Source organism: Geospiza fortis, unplaced genomic scaffold (assembly GCF_000277835.1).
Source record: "Geospiza fortis unplaced genomic scaffold, GeoFor_1.0 scaffold171, whole genome shotgun sequence".
NCBI classification, from domain to species: domain Eukaryota; kingdom Metazoa; phylum Chordata; class Aves; order Passeriformes; family Thraupidae; genus Geospiza; species Geospiza fortis.
The window spans coordinates 7,488,469-7,516,053 of record NW_005054313.1 but is presented as its reverse complement, the minus strand read 5'-3'; the positions used below and the strand labels follow the sequence as shown (position 1 = coordinate 7,516,053).

General features: G+C 39.1%; 1 protein-coding gene across 1 annotated transcript in view; it reads left to right on the top strand.

Moving 5' to 3' along the window:
• The window catches only part of THSD4 (thrombospondin type 1 domain containing 4), a 218,354-nt gene that overhangs the window by 146,394 nt on the left and 44,375 nt on the right, over positions 1–27,585 (top strand). The window contains exon 10 of the mRNA XM_031055908.1: positions 18,989–19,193. Within this exon, the coding sequence (XP_030911768.1) occupies positions 18,989–19,193 (205 nt within the window). The remainder of the gene's footprint in view (positions 1–18,988; positions 19,194–27,585) is intronic.

Here is a 27,585-nt window from a genome sequence, read left to right as displayed (position 1 = left end):
GTAGGGAAGGAGAAGAGAATTGCTTTTCCTCCTGTCCTGTTAGCTGTGGACTTGAATATCTATTTGGTCTTCTGCTGCAGAGCACACAGTGGTGGAAACTCTTGGCTCTGCTTCATGTACAGAGCACTGAGGAGTGGAAACTTCTGGCTCTGCTTCATGTTAGTTTGCACTTCAGGCAATTTATTCAGCACCAGTGTTGGATCACAGAATCTTTTTTCCTAGCATGCCATCTTGGTAGTCTGACAGGTACAGTGGTCCCCACTACCACACAGCTCACTCACCCTCACCTCTTGAGCAGGAGAGACGCTGGCAGAAACTCATCTGGACCTGGCCTGCAGAGGTCTGGCAGTTTTAAAGCTGTCAGGCAGAACTTTCCAAGGAAGAAGTACCTCACATTGTAACTGTCATTACTAGAAGCATTGCTGTGCTTTATCAGTGTGAAATGACAAAACAATCTAAAGACATTTTAACTGAAAGTTTCTTGTAATTACCTCCACTAGTAGTGATTGTGTTATCTTTGAGTTGTCATTTTTACATAACACACCCATTGTTTTTAAACTGTGTTATAAAGAGAAGCAAAAGAGTGAAATCTACTTTAAAAGCTAAATTAGATTTCCATAAAGAATGAGGATATCAGGCCACATCTCTCAGTCAATGGGCCTTACTGTTCAGGAAGCAAAGATTAATACTCAGCAGTGCTTGCCAGGCAAAACAAATAAGACGTGCAGTCAATTCTGCAAATTGAGGGGACAGGTCTTGAAAAATGATCTGCTAATCCACAGCTTTAAAATCAGGACTCTTCCATAGTCCTGACAAAACTCAGAAATGTGAGATAACACATTTTAAAACGAGCAGCAAGTAGAATGAGGGTAGGTGAGATGTCTTGTCAAACTTTGGCAAGACTGAAGTGGTGATTGATTTAATGCCAGAATAATATACTTAAGGATGTAAATGCTTTTTAGTTCTTAATTTAATTATTTTAAATTGCAATTAGTTTAATTCCTGATATAAATGGTTCAATTATTTACATTTGCTTACACTTACAGATTGTTCTTGAACACAAACCCTTTTCTCAATCTGACATTAAGAAATAGTCTGTACTTCAGGTTGCCATGTGTCTTCCATATATTTAGTGATTTTTTCTAAAAATCACAAATTACGTTTGTAGTTGGTGTTATAATAATATGGTGTCTTTCCAATTAACAGTTTCAAGCCATTACCAGCTTTTAACAGACCCAGGAAAACTGTTTTCTATTGATGGTTGGGTTTAGAACTGATGGCTAACTTGTGAGTAATAGTGGATTTTTAGCTTCATTAAAGATAAGGAAAAGTTTTAGAATTCTAGAAAGAAGCTTTCCAAATTTATCAGAGGTTTTGTAAGGGTAAAATTAAGAAAGTATGGCTTACTATGGACCTTTGCCTATTTATCTCTGGAAATTAAGGTGATAAAATTATACTGTGGCTTTTGTCAGTGGTTTTTGTAGTTAAATCTCAGGTCACATTGATTTTGCCGCTGGCACTGACGCACCCACGTCCTCTCTGAAACACCAAGATGTATCTATCCAGGTACTTTGGCTGGGGTCACTTCTGTGCAACGTGGGGGAAAAGGAGTGCCCTCTCCAGTCCTCACTCTGTCTCCTGGCTTGGCTCTTGCTTCGTCAGGAGGACTTGGAGTTTTTGGCAGATCTTGTCTAACCCTTTAGATAGTTAAGAGTGACTTTTCGACCCATGAACTCTCTCCCTAAATCCAAAGAAGAGCTGCAGGGCATTGTCCCCTTTTCTTGTTCAGGGTAACTTCATGGCAATGGTTGTTGTGCCCGTTGCAGGAACTGGAGCAGGAGGGTGAAGGTGAGCTGCTGTAACACCCAGCCCTCCTGGGGTGAAGGTGAGCTGCTGTAACACCCAGCCCTCCTGCTCCTGCCAGAGTGCGGAGCTCTGATGCTCTGGGCTGTCTGATCTGGATACCAACATCGTGTTTCTCAGTTGGATTGTAATGAACAGTGTCCTTTGTTAGCAACACAGGCCTTTTTTTTTTAACTGTTGCTTGGCTGTTTGTTCTGGAGCTCATACATATTTTCATCCATAACAACATGAATATTTTTTGGTCCAATTCTGTGCATAGACTTGTGTGTAATTTTGAAGATGTCCATCAGTGTTATGGCTTTATGTCTGCAAATATTACGACAACGCTCCATGTCTTACTGTCTCTTGGAATATTTCCATAAAATGCTTTTGTAACTTTTTTTTTTAACAGTGTATTCTCTAGACATAACTGTAATCTAACTAATGAAAAATGGTTCAAAATTCCTTCTAGGAATAGAATGACTCGTCAGCCATCAGTTGGCATCAGAATGGAGACTAGTCTGTGCAATCTGCTTGCTTGTTAAATTCTCTCATTGTATCCTCTGTTAATCTGATTACTAAAGTTTCAATTGATTGCTTTACCTTCAGACTGTTTTTCCTCAGCCAGCACTGATGTCTTTGCAATCTGCTATAATTTCACAGCCAGTCTGTCGTCACTAAAAATACAGTTTGGTAGTATTATGTAATATAATTTTCCTTCCTTTATGCACTTTAAGTAGTTTCCATTTACAGTAAATTTTATTAAAACAACATTGTACTATCAGTCTTTTGTTTCAGCTCTGGACTTTCATTTGTATTGAATTATCAGACAATTTTTTCAAGTATTGTATGTAATTTGCTAATGATATGGGTGTTAAATATAGATGGTAAGCAATATAAATGCAGTCTGGAATGTTCATGTGGGAATATATTTATTCTTATGCAGTAAGTTGCCTGTATAACATGGCTGCAGACACATGTTGGTACAATAAAATAGCTGATTAGAGCATTGGTTTTCAGCAAACTGACAACACCTTGTTGACATCAATTTATATAGCCCTTCAGGTATTTTGGCAGAAGGGGATATTGCACATTTTGATAGTGCTCCCTTATTATTTTAAAGACTAGGGAGGGCATTATCCTGTGACTCTCCAGTTCCAAAGTTATATAAAATAAAACTGCTTAGAAACTGTTCTGATGGATTGTTTTGTTCATGTGAATCTTGGAGAAGTAAAGTTCCAGGTTGTGTAGAATTGTACTCTGATGGTTTTGAAAGCATTACTTGCATTTTAGTACTTCTACTTATAACCATCTACCTGACTTAAGGCAATCTTAGGGCTCATGAAGGAGTTGGAATTTTTTTTATTGACTTTCAGTTGATTTCAAGGACATCTCTTTACTTTCTTTGTGTAATAGTATGATTTGATTAATTAATTTCCCCCCTTTTTTATTGCTTTGCTTGTGTTTAATCTCAAGTTTGTTGCAGGTTTCTTTGTTGTATTATTGCACACATGTTTAAATGACATGTGCTTCATGTATCATTGCGTTTTTCAGTCCCAGCTGCTTTGTGCACTGTGATCAGTTTGCTGTGTCATAGAATTGCTGAAACTGCACGTGGTTAGTTGTGCATGCACACTGTGCATGATGCTCACATGTTGAGAGAAAGTTTGGTTCCCTCCACTTCCTCTTGCAGAGAGCTGCTGGAAAACCCTCACTGTTATGGCTCCCCTGAGGCTGCAGAATTGTCCTCCTCAGTGCATACAAACTCCCCCATTGCCTAGGATGGAGCTCTGCTTCTTGGGTATTTACATAGGGGTGAATGCAGAAAACAGATGCTTGCCTGAGTGTTGCCAAATTTGATCAGGATATTGATTTAGTATAACAGCAAATACAGCTGCCAGAATTCTGTGCTCTGGACTACTTAATGTATTTGTTCCAGGTGGAAATTCACCTCTCTTCCTTCTCTCCTTCCTCAGATGGGAAACCAAACAGTGTGTTGGCTTGGCTGGCTCTTTCCTTGCTTGCCATTGGTATTTTGTTGGCTCTTTTCATATAGCTTTTGGCAGTGTCTCTAATTGGAACAATCTAAGTTTGCCAGAACTTTTATTGACACTGTACTTCTCTGCTTTTACAGTTACTTGTTTTGTACTACTTTGTGCTAGGGAAAAGAGAGAGTTTATTTTGCTTTTTTGTGTTTGTGTGTCTGTTTGTGTGTGTGTGAAATGAGTCTGGACATACTGCAGGACTGGAATGAGGAAATCATTCAGATGTGGGGTTTTTCTCAGTTGTATAAATTCATGCTATAGTTAGTCTTGTTTTCACAATGACTAATTATTAAGGTATTTATGAAATACCAGTGTTAGATAACTTGAGACATGCATTTGGGTAACCTAATTGCATTTGTAAGCCCTGAAATGTGTATGTCAGCATATTTTTCTGGGATGTAGTATAGTTGTTGTTGTTACTGTACACACTTCTATGACATTTCTATTTTAACTGCTTATTTGTGACACACTCTTGAGTTAAGGCTCAGTCCTGAAGACTCATTCAGGGCCTTATTCAGAGTAAGTCTCCACTGTAGTCATAACTTGAAGTTCTTCATATCTGATAGTATTGTGTCCCTTTAGTTGGCCAGTGATTGTATGGCGATGCACACTCGAGTAGATTTTTAGGACAATCACAATTAAATAGCATTTCTAAAGAATTGAATACTATTTCAAATTCAGAAACAAGTCCTAGGCAAGTTAGAATCTGATAAGGATAGAGAAACCATATCAACTGTATGTACCATAAAAGCTTAGATGAGTAAATGTGCACAAAATAGATTTTTTAATTCTATTTTGTTGAATAGCATAAAAATTATTTCAGAGTTTTTGGGCTGTGGGCTTCTAGAAGACAGAGCAAGCAGAACAGTCTTGGGCAGGAGGACAGTTGTCCAGGGTGTCTGGCTGGTTGTCAAAGAATTTGCACTGTTCATACTGTGATGGGCACTTGTGTTTGCATTGGACAGTTGAAATTGCTATACCAAGACAAATATTAGTCAGAGTGCCTGCTGGTTGTGTAGGACCAGTTCAGTAAATCCCACTCCAGAGACACTGGGCAATGGAGGTAGGTGGGACACACATCTCATTAGCTGTTGCTGAATTATATTCTGGAAAAGTGCTACATTTTTTCCGCAAAATTTGCCTGATTGAAAAATATGTGGATTTTTTCCAAGAAATGAAATAGCAGAATTACTGTTGAGTTCAGTGCCCAGATAAAGTATTTAGGAGGCGAAGCACAACACTATTCATCATTTCTCTCTCCCTACCCCCCTGCTATGAAAAAACAGATACTTGAGTGATAGAGAGAAAAGACTGGAGAAGAGCATGCAGGATTGCAAAAGGAATGGAACTGAAATCCTTCACAGCACTCACAAAGTAATGTTTTTGCCTGCAAGCCACAGCAGGTACAGTAGAACTAAGTGAAAGAAATGAACAGTTTTCTATTTGAAAAGCACTCTCTGGCAGAGTAATAAATTTTAAAAAGGCAGAATTAAATGGAAGAAAATCCTCAGTTTACAGCCAGAGGAAAATTTGTATTTATTTCCAGCAAGAGCCTAAATGTGGCTTGAATAAAAATGCCATGGTACTTTGGCTTTCTCTAGTGCACTTTATCAGGGACTTGGAGTAGAAAGAATAAACCAAAAGAGTAAGAGCCCTAGAAGAGTTGTTTTTGTGATTTTGCTGGGGATCAAGGATGGGCAGACTGATTAATCCAAACTGTCATGTCTTGGCACAAATAATGTGTAATAATTAAATTACATCAGTGAGTTTGCTGGTACTTTGGAGTGAGAGATTTTGAAATGTCTAAAGTACAACTGAAACTGAAATTGTGTGTAATTGGTGCCATACAGTGAGTGAGTGAGTGAGAATATTACATAATCCCTGAGGCCGAGCTCATTTACTAACAGATGGATTGTACATTCTAAGAACAGAAGTGCTAGGAAAAAGATGCATGTGCTTTGCTGTTAGCATGATAAATACACTAACTTCCAGTTTTTAGTGTAGAAGTCAAGCTAGAAAATTACCTCCCATTGTTGATATGAGTTTCTTGAAAGAACAGCTCAGTTCTTGTTGCTGCAGGATGTCAGTGCTTGATAATTCCTCCATCAAAGGAGAGAGGGGTTACTTGTTTAGGCATTCCATAAATGTTCTTTTTGCCCAAGGCCAAAACCTGGTAATTCTTACTTCGTCTTGTCTGAGGGGTGTCACTTTCAGTTCAGGTAGGGAGAATATTGGATTCAGTTCCTTGCTCCAGAGTATTAGGATGACTTTGCAGGTTGTGATTTAATTGAACCACAGAGAGGACAGAGGTGTTGGATATACATAGGCAACCTGAAGGTGAAATTGTGGTGATCCCACTTCCTCCCGTGGGCTGTTTATGACTTTCTGGTATTTAAAGAGCTGGAAGTTTCTTCAGGGGAGGACTGAGGTCAGGCCACAGTAGGTGTCTCTGAACCTCCTCTGTCAGGCCTTGGCCTGGTGCTGTTGTGGAACACCAGTGTGGCTGTGCAGCCTCAGGAGCAGTCCAGGGATGACCATGAGAACTTGCTGTAAAAATGAGCATGAGCAGTCAAGAACCAGAGCTCTGCTTGCTTGCACTTTGCCCCGTTTGGAACTCAGATTCTTCAGCCTGAACTTGGTACTGCCTATTCCCCTTCACCATGCCTTGGGCCTAAGGAGCATTTATGGAACACCTAACCAAGTGGCAAGCCAGACCTTTCAATAAGGTATGTAGCATTTTCTTACAAAGAAAGGATGTTTCTTACCTGCTGCTGGTACCATCCCACCTCCTTACTATGGATGCATTGTTGGGATACATCTCTGCACCTCTGGCTGACCTTGGAAATTCATACAGAGTTTGGGAGATAGGATAAAGAGAGTTTGAGAGCTTACTGAGAGGTGCAGCTGAATATTGTCATTTTTGGGTATTTGGAACAGTCATAAAAGCTGTCTTTGTTTTTAGAGAAGGAAAGCTGTAAACTCCTGCTCCTCCAAGAGGTTTTCATCAGGAAATCACCTTGACTCTCATGAAGGCCAGCAGTCATTAGATAAAAAGCCACTGGATATCAGCTGTTTGCTGAACAGCTGAAGTGTTAAGACTCAGGATTCTTGGTACAGTTTCTGCTTGTTCTGGCTGTAAATGACTCATCCTCTCCTCTTTTGTCCTCTTCTGTGCTGGGCAAACATATCTGCTGTGCACTGTGCTCCAGTGTGTCTCTGTCCTTAGCACACACTGGGTTCCTCAGTCGTGCACAGCAGAGCTCACACCTGCTGAGCTGCTTCAGGGACTGCTTCCCTGCACTTCTGCCATGGCACTACCAGTTGTAGTACAATTTGTAGGCTGAGGCTGGAACTTACCTGAAACTCTGGAGGGTGCACAGTGTGACCAGGTTTTTTTCAGTGTTGTACTGCCCAGCCCCTAACTTGTGTGTTGTGTTGACCAGATGCCATGGTGATAGTCAGGGCTTTAAATCTTGACTAAACATGGGCATCTTTTCATAAGAAGGGAAAGGATCACATCCTTGATATTGTCTCAGTCTCCTTGCCAATTTTGAGCCCCTAATCTTAAAAATAAAAGAACAAGCGTTTCTGAGTAAACCAGTCATAAGTTCTTTTAAAAATATTTGCAAAACACACAATTTTATTTAATCCTAGGTTTTGGAAAAAAAAAAAAACAAACCAAAATTATTTTTGCTGTTTATTTTCTTTGAAAATAAATGTTCAGCTTGTTTCAAGTCCCTGGCAAGGAAATTTTCAGTGTGGGTTGTTAAGTTTTGGCAGAGCTATAACAATCTAAAAGCAACAGGGATACTATTGGAAAGCACTTGAAAATATTAGCCATTACTATAGTTACTAGCTCTGCTTGTATTTCTTTGTTTCTTTGGGCATGAAATTGTATCAGGTCAGGTATTCTCCAAGGTGGGTACACCAAGGTGGAGAGGAAGGACACGAGGCAACTGTCAGTGAGCAGAGCAGGATGAAGCACAGGTCATGGTGGTCCTTGGGTTCACAGGAGATTCCTGAGGTATCGAGTTCCTGGGTGCTGCTGCTGTTGGGGCCGTGCACCTACCAGCTCTTGGTAGCACAGTTCCAAGTGTAACACATAATTAAACCCCTGGAGGGAAAAAAAAAAACCCCAAACACTTGTTATTGAATTTCAGATTTATTAGAATTAAAGAAATTAATTAAAGTTGTCCCAGGACATAATAGAGAACACTGTATTCTGTGCTACCTTTTTTGTGAGCTACATCATGGATAAAAAGAAATACATGCAGTTGAAAGGGAGGGCTAATGAGTAAGTATTTATTGCACAGATATATTCTGGCTGTGTTAGCTGCTGTTTCAAGATCAGACATCTGTCCTTAAAATATTTTGCTGCTTGGAGGTTTTTTTTCTTTACCTTGAAATAAAGCCAAGTTTTTCCTTCATAAAGGAGAACACTTGAATAAACACAACCCTAGCATAAAGCCAGTTGGGACTAGTCTGTTGGCAAGGGCTAGAGTTCTTTTCACATAGGGAATTATTAGAAAGACAGTGAATCTAATTTCTCCCCTCTCAAGGGTCCCTCACATAGTCTCTATTCTTGACTTCTGTAATATTAAGCAGCATGGAACAGTCAGAAGTTTACAGGAGTGTTACACTGGGATATTTTTATATATTGTCCCTTATTTTTCAGAAAAAATGAAATATTTATTTGTTTTAACTTTGAAATTGTGACAGATGAAAGTATTTGTTAACTATGGTGTACCCATAGGGACATTTATTTACACATAGCAAGCAGGTAAAACTTGTAAATCTGTTATAGAACAAAACTGAGAATTCTGTGTGGCTTAGAAAGGTTTGTGTATTCTGGGGAGCAGTGTTGGGATACAGTAGTACTTAACTATGAATTGGATTCTGCAGAAGTTGGCACACATTTATTTTTCCTACAAAATTGCTTCTAAGACTTGGATTTTCTGTATGTTAGACCAGGTCACAAGAGTTGTAAAGCTAGTAATGTCTGAAACCAGTCAGTAATTTCCAGTTTCCTTTGTCCTCATTTATATAAAATGATTCTTCACTGAGACCTCTTGATTTCTAAGTCCGGGGAGGTGAGGGAGTATCTACACAATTGCAGTGAGACAGGGAAACAGTATTTGATGCTGGATGAAGAGCTCTTAAGTGATTTGAAGAAAGGTAGTAAAAGAAGGAGTTGCTGTCACTAAACATCTTAGAGCAAACAGTATGGTAAGAATGTGAGGGATAGCAGTAGGCTGAACTCAGAAATGATTGGGTCAGTTGTGAAAGTGGTACAATTGCATTTGTTTGCAAGCATATCAGATTTTTGCTTAGCCTGCCAAAATTAACCAAACCTTTAATGAGTTCCATCCTGAGCAAACACTGTGAATGTGGTTGTGGCTCTGTCTGCACAGAGCCTGTAATGATATTTAAACCAGAACTGAACTTTTGAGAAATATGCATTCCTAAAAAACATCTTAGAACCAGTTAACTTTATTAAAACTATTAGACGTAAGGGCCTCCTGCATAGGCACTAAAGTAATATTCAAACAATTAGATTAGGAAAGGAAGAGTATGAGTGTTGAAATGAACATAATGGCTCAGAAATGAAGAAGTTAGGAATGAAGAAAGCAGTGCAAAGCAGAGCAGGTTGCTCTGCATATGTTTCTGGGTATGAATGTGTATGGATGGATGAACATATGTGTGGCATCTCCAATGTGTGCCCTCCCCAGCTCAGGTGGGGCTGTTCAGAAGCACAGGAGGTGCAGTTAAGGCAATGAAGATGACAAGGAAATGGAATAACATGAGCAGGATTCCATAGGCTGAACATTTCAGTCCGGAAAAATAATAACTTGGGTGAGAATGACTGAGTGAAGTCCATAAAACCTGAGAGTTCATGGAGAATGTGAAGAGGAAATGATTGTCATTGTCTGTCTCAGTACAAGATCTCTGAGTCACTGGCAGAAATTACCCAGTGCTATTCTCAAATGAAAATGATGTGGCATGTAGTGGAACTGACTGACATAGGAATTAGGCCTCCTAAATTTCAGGAAGGAAGCTAAGCATATTCAATAAAGGACTACTAAATGATAGAAAGACATTATATTTGTCTGAGGAAGTCTTTGTGCCTCAAAGTAAAAATGCAGCCTGGAAACATATTCTGACAAAATAGCATACATCTTTCCCAGCATAGGATCACTCTTACGCTCCCATTATTGATGCCTTTGGTTAACAGACTTTGATGTGGCTTGCAAGGACTTCATGTTTCTGTGTTCCTGTAATGTGGTGGGAGAGTTTTGGTGATTGAATCTAATCATTCAGAGGGCCTGATCATTCACTGCCTTGAGATTCTTCTGAAGCTCTTCATACTTGAGGTTTTTTTTGCTAACCTGAGTATCTTCACATTAGCTAGAAAATACTAAGAACCAGGAATTTCTAGTGCAAAATAAGGATGAAGTCATTATTGACACAATGGTGAAGTTGGACATACTCTCCTTCTGAGGAGGGCATTAGGCCCCATTTTTTTCCTTATTTGTCAGCCAATCAAAATAGAGAAATGCATGCAGTTTTCCATTACTCAGGGACCTCGTCACTGATGGTTTGCACATCTTCTCTCTGATTAACAGAAATAAAAATATTTAAAGGGCTGCAGCCTTGAAATAGGTCAAGATACTAAATACAGAGTATTGCTTATACCTGACCATATGTCTTGAGCTGGCAAGTACTAAGAAGCTGCTAAAATACAGAAAAATGTTGAAATTTTACAAAGGGAATTTATTTTAGATCTTTAGTGATAGACAGGTCAAATCACTGTGAATTCTAGTATTTCTTGCCTTTTCATGTTTACTTTGAGATGTTTAAAACAGCTTAGTTTAACAGCAGCTTTAAAACACCCTTAGGTTTCAGGAATACCTCTTTTGTAATCCAAGCTGCTAAATCTAACCCCTGTGAAGCCCCATGAAGTCCTGTACACAGGTAACTGAGGAAGGAGCTTGGTGCATTCAGTGGTGTTTTCTGGAGAAAGACCATTCTTGAGCTGTGGTTTTCTGTGAGAAACTGCTTCACTCTTGTCTGAATAGGTTTAGAAGCCTAGTAAAAGGTATTTTGGTCTACAATTCAGAGTTACAGGAAAATCAGCATCCTAAGAATTGGACTTGATCAAAGAAGAGAATAGACAAACTATAAAGAACCAAATTTCCTGTTTTTTGGCTGCAAACATAAATTCTGTTATTTGGTAGTGTTTGAGCATGACAAATATGTGAACTGGTTTGCCCTATGTACGAAGTCTATTAAAACAAGTGAAAAAGAGGGTTTGTTTTTGTCTAAAAATACACTGTTCTATGTAACAATTATCTTTACAGGAATCATGCTCATTGTTATAGAAAGAGGCATAATTTTAGTTAAGTGTTTTCCCAGAACTTTATTCTGCCCCCCTTCACACGAGCTCTACAAGTAAGGATGGGGTGCTGGTGTTCTCTCGTTCCAAGTCTCTTACCACAAACTCCCATTGTAAAAAGGAAACTCATCTCTGCAAGTAATTTCTCACAAGTAGGTGAAGATTACATAGTAGAAAAACCTCCCACTGCAATACAAACCAGATGTATTTAGAACAGTGTTTTAGTGTGTTGTATAGACAAGGGTTTGTTTGGGCAAAACTCCTTTTAATCCAAGTAAACCAGAATGGAGAATGTGAGCCCAAGGGAATCTACTGCACACCTTGGTTGCAGGATTATCAAGGAAGAGCTTGAACAGGTAACAGAGCAGCTCCTGGAAATACTGTTTCACATGATAGTAAATGTATTTTTTTCTTTTAATCAGAAGGGATGTTTCTGAACAATCAGCATAGGGCTGTGGCACAAACCTTCCAGCAGCACTGTGTTCAGAACCAGGCACTAGTTAAATCCAGTCCTTGCTGGCTGAAGAGCAAAAGATCATCTCTTTTTAAGATAAATCTAAAAAGTCTGATAAATGCTCAGGGCCACATGAGATCCTAAAGAAAAGTGATCTGTAGCTGTGTGGAGTCTTCCACAAAGAAATGTTCACAGGTATTTGTTGTGTTTGTAGGAAATGGAAATGGCTGTTCCTATTTCTGCCACTTGTGATGCAGTCACACACTTGGAAGGAGCTTTGTTCAAATGTCTGTGTGCCATCACATCTTCTGCTCTTGTGGTCTCCTCTCTCTCGGATTCGCACATTTCCTCCCCCTGCAGCATTGATATACAGACAAAAATGCAGGTGCCTGGAGTGTTAAGTGGACTTTGTACTTAACTCATGTAACAGGGCTAGGGTGCACTGCCTCCTTTCCTAAATTCTGTCAGCAGGAGTATGTAAAAGTCCAGAACATGGAGATTCTGCATGGTTTCCAGGGCATTTGCACAACACTTCTCCCCTGCCCCCAACTTTATGTTTTGAGGAGTATTATTTTCATAGGACAGGTAGAACTTTAATATTTCAGTCCTGCAAGCTCAAATAGAGCTTTGCAAGAATAACATTTAAAAGTAGAAAACTTGAACCTGTAAGTTTGAAAGACTTTGCAAGTATTTGTAAGTATGCAGTTACAGCTGCATATCGTGAGAAGAGAGAGCATTTGTATTTCTGTAAATAGATAAATTGTGCTTATTTGGGTCCATACTGCTTAAATGGGTGTTAATTGGGGTGATACTGTGTAGCTGTTCAGCACCAAAGATGGAGAAAACAGGACTGTATTGAATGGAGGCCTCCACTCCAGGCTGTGCTATTGAAGGTGTCTCCTGCATTGTGGAGTGACTGCTCTGCCACTTCTGAATTTTTCTGCCATTTTCCAGAAGAAACAGATTGTATTTTTGCATCATTCAAATAGCAAAATGGACTGGCATCTTTTCCATCTCCTGTTCCTAAAGGGCAGGACAAAAACAGCATCAAAAGGTCACCCAGCCAAAGCAGTTCCTTTGAAACAATGAAATAGTTGCCATAGAGGCAGTGACTCATTGCTGTGTGGGAGAGCTGAGTGTTTGCCTGGAAGTGGCTCAGGGGCTGTTCTGAACACCACTCATAACTGAAGTTATTTGTGTTCTTCACTCTCTTCCTCAGGTTGGCTTCAAATGTTATTACTGTTTGTTTATGCTCTTTATGACGTTCATGAACCAGAAAATAATAATGGTGGGTATTGTAAAAGCTCAAGAAAGAATGAAAAGGCAGCATTTTGGGGTTTTCAGAGAGTCAGGCATTGAGGATACAGCTCTAACTTTGGTGAGGTTCTATGGGGTTTCACACTTTTTCTCTGAAGTACCACCCTTTTGAAGAGAATTGTGGAGACCTTTCACTGAATCCTGCAATGGCACAGTACTTCTTGCCAACACTAATACTGAGATATGATCGGGGTGGTGCTGACATGCATTAGCTTTAGCCACTTAGATAAGAGGTGTTTTAAAAAGGCATAGAGTTAACATCAACTACTTGAATTGGATTATTTTGTTTAACTGTTTCTTGTCATTGCCAACAAGGTCAATTTAGGCTAAATTTGAAGAATCATTTCATGAATTTTCAAACTGCACTGTTACTGAATTCAGAACATCTGTATATCCAAGCCTTGTCTGCAGTTTTGAAGGCTTTAGCCTTATGATCCATATCATAAATATGCGCTTTATATACAAATTTTATGAAGGAAGATACCATTCTTAAAGCACTATATTGATATCTGACCTTAGATATTGAAATGGTTTTCTGCTTTTCCAGTTGAGTTGTTTAAATAGAAGCATAGAGTTTGCTTACTCTTGCTGAATCTGGGCTATCAAGTAATCTGGCATATTTGCAGCATATCAGTATATTCAAGCAGACATGAGTGCTTTGTTAATATGTGATCTAGGAATATTTATTTCAGATTATATTTAGTCTGCTTTTGTAGTAGAGCAGCTTTAATGTCCTTGTGGTTTTAAATTTCCTGACGTGATAAAACAATTAGTGCATTTTAGAGGTGCATATATTATTTGGACCTGTTGTACCTCTTGAGCATTAGAGCTTTCAGGGTATGGAGCTTCTAGTTGCAAATTAAATGTTCAGATAGCAAAAAAAAAAAAAAGTCAACCTTTCAATTTGAGATACTTCTGGTGGTTTTTTCTATCAGAGTATTTCCATTCTTAGTGAATGAGAGCAATCTGATTAGCTTGAAAGTACAAAGCCTCAGGTCCCTGGATGTGCTTGTGAGTGCTCCAGCAGCAAGTATGTATGGGAGCAGCCTGGCCCAGGGTCAAGCCATGGGGAAACTACTCTCCTTCTGTGTGGGGACTTGTGCCTGTGGCTGGATTCAGTGCCAGAGCCTCCTGGGAGGGGGTATGAGAGATTCCTCCTAAAGGAAGAATCACCAAGGCAGAAATGAGAGCTGCTGATTGAACTGCATGGGATCAAATGGGGACACACCCCAAGCCCTGCACTCACCTTTAGAGCTGTATTTGCCAAAGGAATGCACATGCTAGGATTAGGCTTCTTCATCTCCTTCACTCTGAAATGCTGCTAACACAGCCACTTCAAATCACTTGAGTAAACTCCTTTAGTAAGCTCTTTGTAGAGTGGGGTCTCAAGCTGAACAGCTCTCTGACTTCTATAGGTGACAGGCAGCCATGGTCTGTTTGTACTTCAGGTCTTTATTGCTGGGGGTTTAGGCAGATTTCATAGACCTTACATTGGGTTTGTGTATGGGAGAGCTACAAGTTCCATTTAGAGTATCTTTCCTTAGAACAACAGGAGAGAAGTTGTTTTCCTGTCTGAGGTATCAGTGTGAGATGCATACTTTAGATTTTTTAATCCTTTTTTATTAGCTGTTATTAGTTGATATCTCTAAGACCATCTTTTCACATGATTACTTTTCCTGGATGGCTTTACTTTTTCCATTGTAACAAGAATAAAACCTTTTTTCTCTCAAGTAATTTTCTAGCCAGTAAGAAACTATTGAATATCTTAGTGAAAGAGTCTTTATATGTCTTCATGTGAGTAGCTTTTTTTCACTAAACTGGTGCATATCCACATACTATAAATGTAATTTGAATTCTTAAGGTTGTCAAAAATGAATAGCTTGCTTCTTCTTACTGTCTGAAATTTATCTGACCAAGTGAAGTTCAGCTTAAAGCACAGATAGGTAATGAAACCAGCTATTGTGCAGGTAAGAAAATCTGTGATTAATTAAGTGGACCACATCTGGATGTGACCACAATCTAATAGTGAGGGGCTGTAAATAGCATCAAAGATTTGTGAGCATTAGGTCTGTGGACAGCAGGAAATATTTGAAAGCCAAAAGCAGGATCAAATGTTTGGGTAAAAATTATGGTTATAGCTAACCACAAATCAAGTGAGAGCCATTAGAATGTTGTTTGTTATCCTGTGGTTGAATGTAAATTCTCAGCATTGCTCCTTTGATTCATAAAGCAAATGAGGGTTGGGCTGCGACCTTGAAGACGTGTGAGACATTGAAGTGAGACAAGCAGGCTCTGCTGCCTTTCTTGTGCTCTGCCTTGGGAGGTTTTGCGAAGCATGAGGTTTGCCTCTTGCTCAAGTACAGCCATGGCTCCTCGCTGCTGAACAGCCTGTTCAGTTCATTTCCACTGAAGAACATGCACCACCAAACCCTGCACTGGTCTGTACACAGGCAGTGCCTCCTACAGGGAAATGCTTCAAACACAGGCTGGGCTGGCGTTTCCCTGCTGTGCTCGTAAAATGGCACATGCTGGCTGTTACTCTCCAGCAGTCATAACATCTTCATTGGGGTCTCATTTACTACCCTTCACAGACAGAGAAATGAAAGGAATTATGTTTATCTAATTGGAGGAGTTAAGATCATATGTGAAGGTCAAAGATTTCAACAGTGGCCAAAGAAAAGTAGTAGTATTATGCTCAGCTTCTTCACACATGGAGAGCCATCCAGCCAATCTCTAGGCAGACTTGCTTAGACTTCAGTGGAAAAAACTCAGAAAAACTAGTGTCCTTCCTAGTGGAGAGGGGAGAGACTTACCAAAGGCAAGAAATAAAAGTTGGGGTGAAAATAGCAGAAACTGACTGTCTGGGAGAGGAATCTAAGTCCACTAATGCAAACTGTAGTTCTGAAAGATGAGGAGCCAGAGCTTTCAGATGCCAAAGCAGTGTGTGTGCTTCCTTGTTCCTAATCTGCTGTCCCTCCTGCCTGGAGGGAAAGGATTACATGAGCAGCATGTCTGTGATACCTTACTGTCAATACCTTATTGTCAGCTGTCCCACTCTGAATTTCTTCAGTGTGGCTGTTGGATACTGAGGGAGACTCTGAAGGCCTTGTTAAAGTCAAGGCACAGAACATCCATTCCTCTCCACTCATGTGCTGAACTTGTCAGTCAATCACAAGTTCAGACACAACTTGACCTTGGCCTGTCCATGATGGTTTATCTCAGTCTTCTTTTTTGGTGGTGGTTTGTTGGTTGGTTGGTTTGTTTGGTGGTTTGTTTTGTGTTTTTGTTTGTTTGGTTTTTTGTTTGGTTTGGTTTGGTTTGGTTTTTGTCCTTCCTACATTTGGAAATGACTTCCATGAGAATTGTCTCTGCAGTCTTCCTAAGGGCTGTTAGGGTGACCAACCTGTAACTGAGCCTCAGGTCCTCTTGCTCTAAATGAAGATGGATGTGGCAGTTACTTCTTAGGCATCACCACTAATCACCATGACCTCATCTGGTCCCAAAGATTTGTGCACATAAAATTTCCTCAGGTGCTTCCTAACTTGATCTTTCTCATTTTCCCAGACTCAGTGGAAGTGACTTAATTTTACACAAAAGTTCACGTGAATGAAAAATAACATACATACTTCTGTTTGACACACTTAAATCCAAAAGTCCTTTAAATTTGTTAGTAAATTTTGCATTGTGAAGACCGTGGAATTGATAGAATTCTGCCCTGTCAAATCCATAAAGAGGCTGACTTCTGTGACTTGGCAAATTTCCAGTTGATGTCAACTTTGAAGTCAGTGACGATTTCTTTGGAGAAAAGACATGAGGATTTGGATTAAAATATTTATTTATGATTGATAAATGAAGTCCACCTGGTCACCAGACAAGGAGAACATATGACACAAGAAGAAACAGTTTGAGATTTCTTTTTAATTTCAGTTTAGTAGAACATTTTATTTCATTCCAAAGCAAAAGAAATCCTTGGGTTGACTGAAAAATTTTAAATAATGCATTACTGGTAACAAAGCAGCAGGAGTTGTTACTCATGTGGTAAAGGCTAATTTGAAAAGAAGTGCAATATCAACTTCGTGTTTAGGTGTAAGAAATTAATTTTTTTATTGTTTTGTAAAGACCTACATTTTGATTTCACAAGGATTGTAAGTGCCACCTTGTGGACATCACTATTCTTGTCTCTCATTATAGGACACGGTGGTGAAGTAGAATAATAAAATTTAGTTTCAAAATCTGTGACAGAAATTAGTTATGGTTTCTTTGAGGTTTGGGAGATTTTGATTGATTTTCCAGTGTTGCTATTGATGTGCTGACGTGGAAGAACACACTACTGCTGGCTTCAATGGCTGTAAATAAAGCCAATACCTGTCTCACTGTGAAGTCCTACTACTCATGATATTTGTAGTTCTTGGTGGAATTCCTCTCTTGATCCCTCTCAGATGTTTCTCCTGAGTGAGCTATCAATGGAATGCCATGGGAGTTAAACCCCAGATGTCTGGGGTTCTGACAGGCTCCTTATGTTGTGATCCCCAATGTCCTTGTGTGAAAGTGGCTGGATGAAGTGGTTTATGTGATGTCAGCAAGTAGCCTGGGTGATTTTTGGGGGTGTGTGGGTTGCAGGGGTTTCTTTGTTGGACATCCTGGCCCTGGGTAGATCAGCTGTGCTGTGTTTTTAAAGGGTTTGGGGAATATCTATGTCTCCAAAGCATAGGTACAGTGATGCCTGTAACAGCAAGCCCTGAGTTGGGCATTTCTACCCTTTTCACAAATAAAACCAAATTTTATTCTGATGAATACAGAGTTTCTAATAATATGCAGCTGATTTTCTGCTCAATAATAACTTAAAGGTATTGTCATGAGGCACATTAAATATCTGCTGCTTATCTTAAAGCTGTCTCCTAAGGATCTGGAGCTTCTTCACTAGCCAAGTCAAATTCAGCCTGTACTCCAGAAGTAAATCCCATGTGGTTTGTCTGTATGCTGCTTAGCTGTCAGCCACTCACAAATTCCTACTTGTCTCCGGGCTATACTGAGGCCATAACCAATATCAAAATTCCAGGACATCAAATCTCTTCCTTGGCTTGCTGCTTAAGTATTTTCTGTGTTGTCACAAAACAGAAGCTGATTTATCTCAGATAAGTTGTTTTTTAAACTGTTAGAGAAAATGGCCAGCAGTGTTGTTTTTGCAAAACCACAGTTATATCCCTGGTCATCCAGGATTCCTTTAGCATCTCATCTTTAAAGCTGTTTTATGGATTGTACAAATCAAAATCAGTTGGATGGGGCTTGGAACAATCTGGTTTAGAGGAAGATGTCCCTGCCTGTGGCAAAGGGGTTGGAACTGCATCATCTTCAAGGTCCCCTTCCAACTCAAACCATTCTGTGATTCCAGGAAATTATTTTGTTTTAAACTGTCCTGTCCAGGTGTGTGTTACTGAGTGGGTTGAAGGTTTCCTACTCAATGAACAGGTGGGTTTCATTTCTATCTAGATGCAGAATAAAGATTTCTCACATATCTCTTTTGGTGAGAATAGGCTGAGTGCTCACTTTTAGAAGAGATTAGGACAAGACTATAGAGGAAGTAGTTCTGCTTCTTCAGAAAGCCTATTTTGAATTATAACAAAATCAAAGCTCTCCACCTCTTTCCTGAGCAGCAGCTGTGGGAACTTTGTTGTTCAGCTTCTCTTTCAGCTGAGGAGTATGCAGTCAGCATGATCAATGCATTGCTGCTCGTGGTGTGTTCTTGGATTTTGCCCGGCAGGATGTAAAAACCTGTTGGCTACCTTGTAAACACCGAGTCTGAGAGCCCTTTGGGTTTTATTGCTTTTTTCCATACAGAAATTGATTCTTCTCTGAAAGTCATGCTATTCTCAGTTGTTGTGTCCGAAGTCTACAGTTGTAAGATCTTGGAAAAAGAAATCTTACTTTATTTTGCAGAGCATTGGCTGTGACGACTATCTGGGTTCTGACAAGGTGATTGACAAGTGTGGAATATGTGGAGGGGACAACACTGCTTGCAAAGTTGTGTCTGGAGTTTTCAAACACACGCTAACAAATCTTGGCTACCACAAGATAGTGGAAATTCCTGAAGGCGCTACTAAAATCAACATTACTGAGATGTCAAAGAGCAACAACTATTTGGGTAAGTTGCATCTCAGTGAATGAAGAATGCTTTGTGTGCTCGTGCAACTGGGTGGAGGTTATGCCAGGAAAGGCCTTCTGAGCAGTGTGAAATCTATGTCAAGAAGAAGACAGGAAAGAAAAGAAATCATTAAACAGGTGTTTTGATCAGAACTAACTGGCTGTTTTTAATTCTAGATTGATCTTGCATGACAAACATTGTAGACCTATTACAATCTATTTCCCTGTCTGTCTGACTTGGCTTTAGTTTCTCCTTTTAATCGGTTCCGCTGTGATGTTTCCCTTTCTCACATCATTAACCTTCTCTGATCAGTCAAGAATTCAGCCAAGCAGATGCTTGTGTTTATAAAAGGCTGCTTGAAGAGAAAAGAGCATCTTCTGGTTGCCAAAAAGTTTCAGTTCTTTTAAAGTGAGATAATTTGATATTGAGGAGGTACTCACAGAATCCAAGGTCTTTGTACAGCTGTTTATTCAGAAGCAGGTCCCTCATTCGAAACCATGGAGGATCCTGGAATATTTATAGTAACATAACATCTTAATGTATATTTCTAGATGTGTATAGTGGGTTGCAAATTAGAGATTATGTGGAATTTATACCAGATCTATATCAGTCTTGTGTGCATTTATGAACTGTGGCATTCCCCACTGTAACCTGTTGTGTTCCCAGGTTTCAAAGCCCTTAGTTTGGCTACATTTGTGCAGGTTTTGTAGGCAATTCTGATGAGTGGACTGGAGAGAGAAGAGTTACTTATGATTTATAAAACCTGCCCCTCACTCTTCAGTCTTCTCTTCACCATCCTTAGATCCGTCTTAAAAATTACTATTGCAGATGGTAAAATTGGAGCCATCTGAGAACTTCTGTGCTGGCTTGGTGTGGTTATTGCTAGAAACTGTTTGGCTGTACTAGAAGTTCTAAATGCCAGTCCTCTTGTTGGACTGCTGCTTTATCTCCCTTCTGGTGGGTAACGCATCTCAGCTGCTGCTCAGGTACAAAAAAGGAAGATGCTCATTATGGAATTGCTTTTACTCTCTTTTCTACTTTCTTCCCCTTAATGCCTGCTGAAGCTGGAATGAGCTCCAGAGAAATGTTGCCTGTAGATGGGAGTTTCTTATGAGGAACAGTCTGAGCTGGAAAGTATGTTTTATAATTCTACCAAAAATTTACTTCTAATTTGAAGAAATAGAATAAGCTACCCTCAATCCAAGAAAGCCAAATGTTCTGAACCTATTGCCTGGGTGGTCTTCTCAGTTCTTATTTGTCTTGGTTTCATCCAAATGAGGTTTTGATACCTTATATACCAATATACACCAGCATTTGCTTTTTCATGAGAACAGTTTGTATAGCATCCATCAACACGGACTTAATTGATGATGAACTAAACCAATAATTCTTTCTAAAGAATTTCCATGGATACTTGTACATTTGGTAGAAAATGGGTGAGAACATAGCTGACTTGGCAGTACAGTGGAAGTAGTTACATTACTAATATATAAAATCGTGGAATTGAATGTAATTTTTCTGTCAGATTTATGTGCCAGCATCTGAAAACAGCTGACAGAAAAACTCCCTTAACTATATTTAAATGTCCTGAGCCACTTGAACATTTTTGTAATGGGCAGGACAGAAAGAGAGTAACATTTTTGTTCAAAAATAACCAGGCTGTTGGCATGTCTGGGAAAGTGATAGAGTTTTTCTTTCCCATGCTGCTCTTTATCCCCTGAGCTCTTGGTTTATGCTATCATCTCTTCTTTCTTTCTTTCTTTCTTTCTTTCTTTCTTTGTTTTTATCCATTTCATATGTTTTATTTAAAAGTGCTGGTATTGATTTAGTCTGCTAGATTTGCCAGCTCCCTCCCATGTTAGGAATTCTTGAGGATGTAATTCCAGCCTAGAAGGATTCCAGTCACTCTGCTTACATTGTTACACAATAAATTTGGTTTATTGAGGCAGGTGAGTTACACCAGCACAAAAATGAACATGTTCAAGCAGATCAGAAAGCTGAAACTAAGAGAAAGGCTTATCAAACAATTTATTGGACAAGTGAAATGGTAATTATGCAGTTGGTGTTTTGGCATATGGGTGGTCACAAATTTCTCACTGATAAAATAGCATTCAGAATTATGACATTTTTATAGTGCACATAACACTGGTAGATCTGGGAAACTTGAAAACTCAGATCAGGCATTTTCTGATTTCTCTATATTTATGGTAATAAGCAGAAGTCTCAAACTTTAAAAATAACAATAAAAAAATTTAAATTATCCTTATGCTACTGCAGCAACAAGAAAACCCAGCAGCCATTCCTTTAAGGATGTAATTGAGTGCTTTGCAAAACTGAATTTTCAATACCTTATTCTGTCATAATCCAGTTGTAGCTATCAGAGCTGCTTGTAAGCACCATTCCCTTTTTTTCCCAAAGAGCATAAGTTGGTTGCTTTTGGTTTTCCTTTCACTTTGTACATTTTAGTTCCTTCAATGCAAAATTGGAAGTCAGCTCAAGATCATTAAGATTTTTTTTTTAGGAGATGATGGCAGGTGTTCCTAGGTATCAGTTACCCTGCTTTTCTCTGTTTGGGAGATTGTCTTGAGTTCCATGTGGTTTCATTAAGCAGATTTACCAAGCTCCACACTTTCCTCTAAAGTACTAAGCAAGTAAGTGATCAGGAGTGTTCACAAGGAGGTATTTCTTTAAAATCAGGAGGTGCTGGAAAAAGTAGGCAAGAATATGAGTTGCAAACTCAGCTAGAAGTAGTCCAAATGTTTGAAAGCTTCTCCATACTGCTTTTGTGAACTATTTTGTATTAGTCTATTGCTCATTTTTGTAAAGCCCTCATAAAAAGCACAGTTCTGTTGTTTCTGCTGAATATGATTCAGCTTATTGAGTTTTCCCATTTTGAGGACTGCATTTTTGGCTTTTGCACACAAGCTGGAGTGATTCCAGAATAAAATTTTTAACTTCTTGCCACTGGAAAACAATAAACTTCTGTTAAAAAGAGAAGGCATGGCAGTGGTATATAAAGCTTTAAAGTGTTTCTAGAATTTTATTTGGGTAGTCAGAATATGCAGATTAAAGGAGATGGGCTAATTGGTTGTTCAGGGAACTTTGTAATTAACTTTTCATAAAATCCCAGTTTGGAATGAATTGAATTTCATGCAGCACAAATAGAGTATTTTCTTCTCCCCCTGCCCAAGTATTCCAATTCCTTTTAGGCTTTCCATTTCTTGTAGATCTTTACTGTAGGAAGAGTGTCGATGTGATAAAGGAAAATATTTTAGCAGTCAAGTTGAGAATGAGCTGCAACATTAACTAGTGTGTCTTAGTGAGCCAAAACAGACTAACTCTAATAGAGCCACGAGGTGTATCTGAAATTCCCCAGGAAACATCTCATGCTGGTTTTCTAGTGTGTGTTTGTTGGGAAAGAAAGCAGTCCAGTTTTGGAGTGCTGTATAACAGCTATTCATAACTATTAATGATGTATTCATCAGGCTGTATATTTACTCTCACATTTTTTTACAGTTGAGAGAAAAAGCTATGTATTACCAGCTCTGTAAAGTGTAGAGAAGGTTATGGGCTGCACAGCCCTGAGCTGTGTCAGAATGACTTCTCAGAGTTGTTTTCAGCAGTATTTTCTTACTGGCTCACGTGTAACAGAACCTTTTGGTAACAGAACTGCTGACCTTGGCCAGACCTTTCCATTGGCAAAGCCCTTGTGTCACATGCTAGAGACAAAGACATACTTTTTATCCCACTGGTAATCATCATCTGGACAGTTCTCTTACACTGACATGGGAAACTTGCCACTGAATTAAGTAGGACCATGATACCTTCAGTGGGACCAGCATGTTACAGCACTTGTGCTGCAAAACATGTGGGTTGGAGTAGAAATACTTCTGCATCTTTGGGATTGGGATTTGAGATAATAGCAGAATTTAAAGCCAGATAACCCAGATCTGAAGTGATTATTTGGAATGTGCTTTTATGCATATTGTGTCTTCAGAACCTAATTGAAAGAAGCTGGTTGCTATCCATATCCACAGCCTCAACTGCAAGGCACTCTGTTGGGAAGGAGGTGTCAGCAGTTCAAATTAAAATTTAGCTTCATACAGAATTGAACAATACAGTGCTTGAAATTGTGTTAGTTTTGAAATACACTGCATAATGAACTTTAATGGAGATAATCTGGTAATGTCTGTACTCAAGGAAGAGTTTGTTCCTGGGGCAGTTGTCTGAGTGTGGAGTCCTGTGGGGTTGAGTGCAGGAGAAGGTAGCAGACACTGCCTGCCATTGCAGGCCTGCAGGGTTCTGGGGTTCTGTCCGAGGGAGGGTGGATCGTTACCTGTGTGGGCAAATCTCCTAACATTTTCTTTCTTACCTCAATGCTATTTTCTACAAAGATGTTTGTTTCACAGTGAAATTATTTAACTGCTAATTGTAAAGCTCATTACAGTTCATTCAGGGAATATTTTGTGTATTTCAGTTTTGTTTTTCATGGAGTTAAGTCACTTCAGCCACTGAATGAGATAGAGACATCTTTGCATCTAATCCATTTTCCTTGCTTTCTGCAAAATGATACTCAGCTATTTCTAGCATCTTCTATTAGCACATGCCAGTATACACAATTTATGATTAAAATAAAAGTTGCAGATTAATATTTTCTTTAAACAAAAGTCCAAGGGATGTTAATAGCACTATTGTGAATATTGGTGTGCCTGAACAGGAATATGATTTTAAGGAATTTGTTGTATGAAAACAACAGGGCCTGATACTAATGGGGCTGTGAAAAGAAATGGGGCTCTGAAAACCATTTTTATTCAGTATTCACTGTAGCAGATAACATTAAAACAATACATCTCATGATGAAAGATTGTTAGCAACTCTTGAACTTAAAATAACATTTCGAAATCACTTTAGAGATTCAAAATTACAGCAAATAAAGGCATTAGATTAGAACACTGGCAGGAATTTAGAAGATAAACATTGCAAGAGGCACTGCTGTGATCATGTGAAGAGCTTTATAATGTATATACTCACTGATTTCCTTCATGTGGTGCTTATTAAGTCAACTAATATACTTCAAAATATACTTTTTAAATTGCTGTTAATGATTCTTTTAATTTTATTTTTTACACAAGAGTAAATGTTTCTGTGCAAAAAAAGATGCAATGAATATAGTAATATGGAGGAGAGGATGCACATTGGAATTTTTAGGGCTTGGAATGAGCTTTATACAAGGGATCTGCTTATAATAAACTTCTGTTCCAGTGCTTCACTGTGCCTTGGGCTCAGTGGCTCTCCCTCTGCACGAGACCTGCCAGTGTTCCATTGATAATTCTCACATTTCTGTTCAAAACCAAAGCCTGCAGTTTGTCATTGGAGTTTATGGAGTGCTGTAACCCAAAGCTATGCTGTTATGTCTGTTTATTGTGATGGATTTGAGACCTTCCCAAGGACTTGAACGTTGTATTAATGATTGAGTGCATCCATGTATCTGTCAGTACATCAGAGTTGGAGTGTCCCTCTTGCATCTGTGGCTTCCTGAATGCATTACTTAAAACCAAATGTAATTACAATATCTGGATAAGAAAAACTATTTTTTTTACCTTTTGTCCTTTGTACTCTTGACTGTTCTCTGCTGGAGTTAAACAACAAAGATATTTCTTAGTACAGCCAACAATGTGCTCCAAAATGTGGAGAAAAGATTTAAGGAAACACTTCTTAAATAAACTGAAGTTAGACAAAGCAAGTTCAAACCATAAGGAAACTTCAGAGTGAATTTTTAGTGTCTGAAGAGGCAATTACAATCAGTGTGTAAACTTAAGCAGCACATTTTGAATCGTGTTCCTAAGAAATGCTTTTTATGTTTAGGTATCCTAGTGAAACTGTTGTGTCCCTGTTTCCTGAATACTGAACTGGAGAGTCAGGAAATACTACACAGGAAGAGGAAGAACTTGGGGGTTTTTTTTAAATGTTTACAAATCAAACATTCTGATAAACACATTCCAGCAGTGGAACTGGCAATATAAGTTGATGACTCCTGGTTATTGGCTTTTGCCTTATCTCTTTGTTTCCACTCAGTCTTGTCCTTCAGTGCTTCAGATTCTATATTTGGTCACATATTTTCTGATTTTACCAGACTGGCCATTAATAGCTGCTTTAGAAATGTTGGGGCATCTTAAAAATTTCAATTCAATGTCAGTTTCAGAAGAGACCTGATGAGCAGAGAAGATTCTGACTTTTTCCAGTTAATTCAATTTAGTTAGCTAGCTGCTAGTTGTAGATATATTGATTCTCTGAATTAATAATTATTTTAATTAATTGCTCTCTGTGTGGCCATGTCTTAATTCAAAAGCAACACAGGTCTCCTAAGAGACTCATCTTTCTCACCAGGGATTTAAAAACAGCCTCAAAAAAAAGTGTCTAATGCTGACCTGTCCAGGAAAGTGCTTTTCCATGGCTGTTATTTCATGCACAGAAGCCCAGGAGCTGATCAGAAAACATGCATTTTTTAGCAGCTACCCAGTTCAGTGCTTGTGATTTAATATTACACTAATTGCTGACAGATTTCCTTCAGGATTTATGTTTAACTGGGTATACTGGCCTGAGAAATTGAATAGGTCACATCTCCTTGAGCTGAAAAGTGTGGTATTGTGGTTGGTTGGTTATGGCTAAATGGGTTTTTATGGTGATTTTTAAGAATTTCATGGTCGTCTTCTGCAAACTGCAGTTTCAGTGTGTGTGGGGCCTACAGCTTGCTCTGACATGAAGTGTTAATTACCTTCACCATAGCCAGTCTGGCTCCCATGTTCTGTGTGAAGGGTTCCAGGCAATGGTGGTGAGGTATGAGGAGTCTCTGCTTTATGCCTGGAGATGACAGGAATCTTAGAAGCATATTCTGGCAAGAAGTTTTGGATCAGCCTGAGCTTGGATCTTGCTCTTTGTGGTCATATTCCTGTGTCTGTGGATAATGTATGTATAGATAAGCTGGGAGGGAGAATTGAGACCAGCACAAGTTTGCTTCTAATGCAAAAGGGTTATAAACCAATAGGAGACAGTATATCAAGACAAACAGAGATGTGTAATTGCTCCCTTTCTAATATTTCTCACCTGTAGTTCATTATGAGGATGTCCAATTCTCCCTGTACACACACTTACACTTCTGTATCCTCTCAGTTATTGTCCTTAAAATGGTTTCAAATTGATTTTCTGCAGGGAGTGTTGCTTTCACTAAATAAATGTTCATCTTGCTATAGCCAACATGTATTACTTGGCTGGGATGACCACTTACTAAAACCCTTGAAGCTGTTAAGACTTTGGATGGAATTCAACCCTAATGAATTCAACTCCACTGAATTCAAGTTGCACAAGCATCTTACCTAGTGTAATGACCTGTAGCTGGAACAGAATATATCCAGGACATTATTCTTTGCTGACCATATATTTTTTCAACTACTGCTGTTGCTTAAATAATTACAATTTAGAATTTCTGGCAGGGTTATCTTATTATAGTAAATTCCAAGGTGACCTTTTCCCTTCTGGCTTCATTAAATAGCCAGCTGGTATCTAATACTCTGTATAGTGGTCTGTAGGGTTCCAGGCACATTTTGAAATCATACAAAAGAAATACTTTCTTAAAAGCTAGTTTATTTATTTTTATATATTAAATGGCCAATCTTAAGAAACATTACAAAAAGACAGACTTTGCTACTCCTCTGGGTGATGGAAATACTCTTTCCTCTGGCCTCAGGTTAAGCCTTGATGGCTGGGTTAACTTGTGTGCCCCAGCTTTCCACCACTGTCTTACAAAACAGTTCTCTGCAGGTCACTTGCCATCAGTGTTTCACTCAGGATCTTTGAAATAAGCTTCTCTTTGTTTGCTGAGGGCAGGAGGTCTGAGGGATAGCCCTGAGCTGGAGTGCTGAGCAAGTGGTGCCTTGCCTGGAAGGCTCATGACTTTGCACCTAGTCTGAATCTCCAGGAGAATTCTCCATGTTGCTGTTTTTCCAGCTAAATGGCTTCTTGGCCTTTATCCTCCGCATCTTAAAGAAGAGTATGGATGTTTCTTTCCAGCTGGCTGTACTTTTTGGCTCATACCTACTCATTGGTGGCAGTGGTCATGACCAGTTTTGGAACCCATAAAAATCACTTTTTCATTTCCTAGTTGTGTCATCATCTGACAGAGGTGGTGGTGCATTCTTTTACCATGTGTTTGTAAGCATTGTTCTTATAAAAACAGCACTTGCTACAACAGAGCAGCAGCTGAAATCTGCTGTTGCTTTGATGATCTGCCCTGCAAATACATCATCTGAACAGCAGCCAGCAGCAATGAGTCCCACTGAGGTGTTGGTTTCAAAAGTTGTGTATTAAAGGAATGGTTTTTTCCTTCTCATTAAAT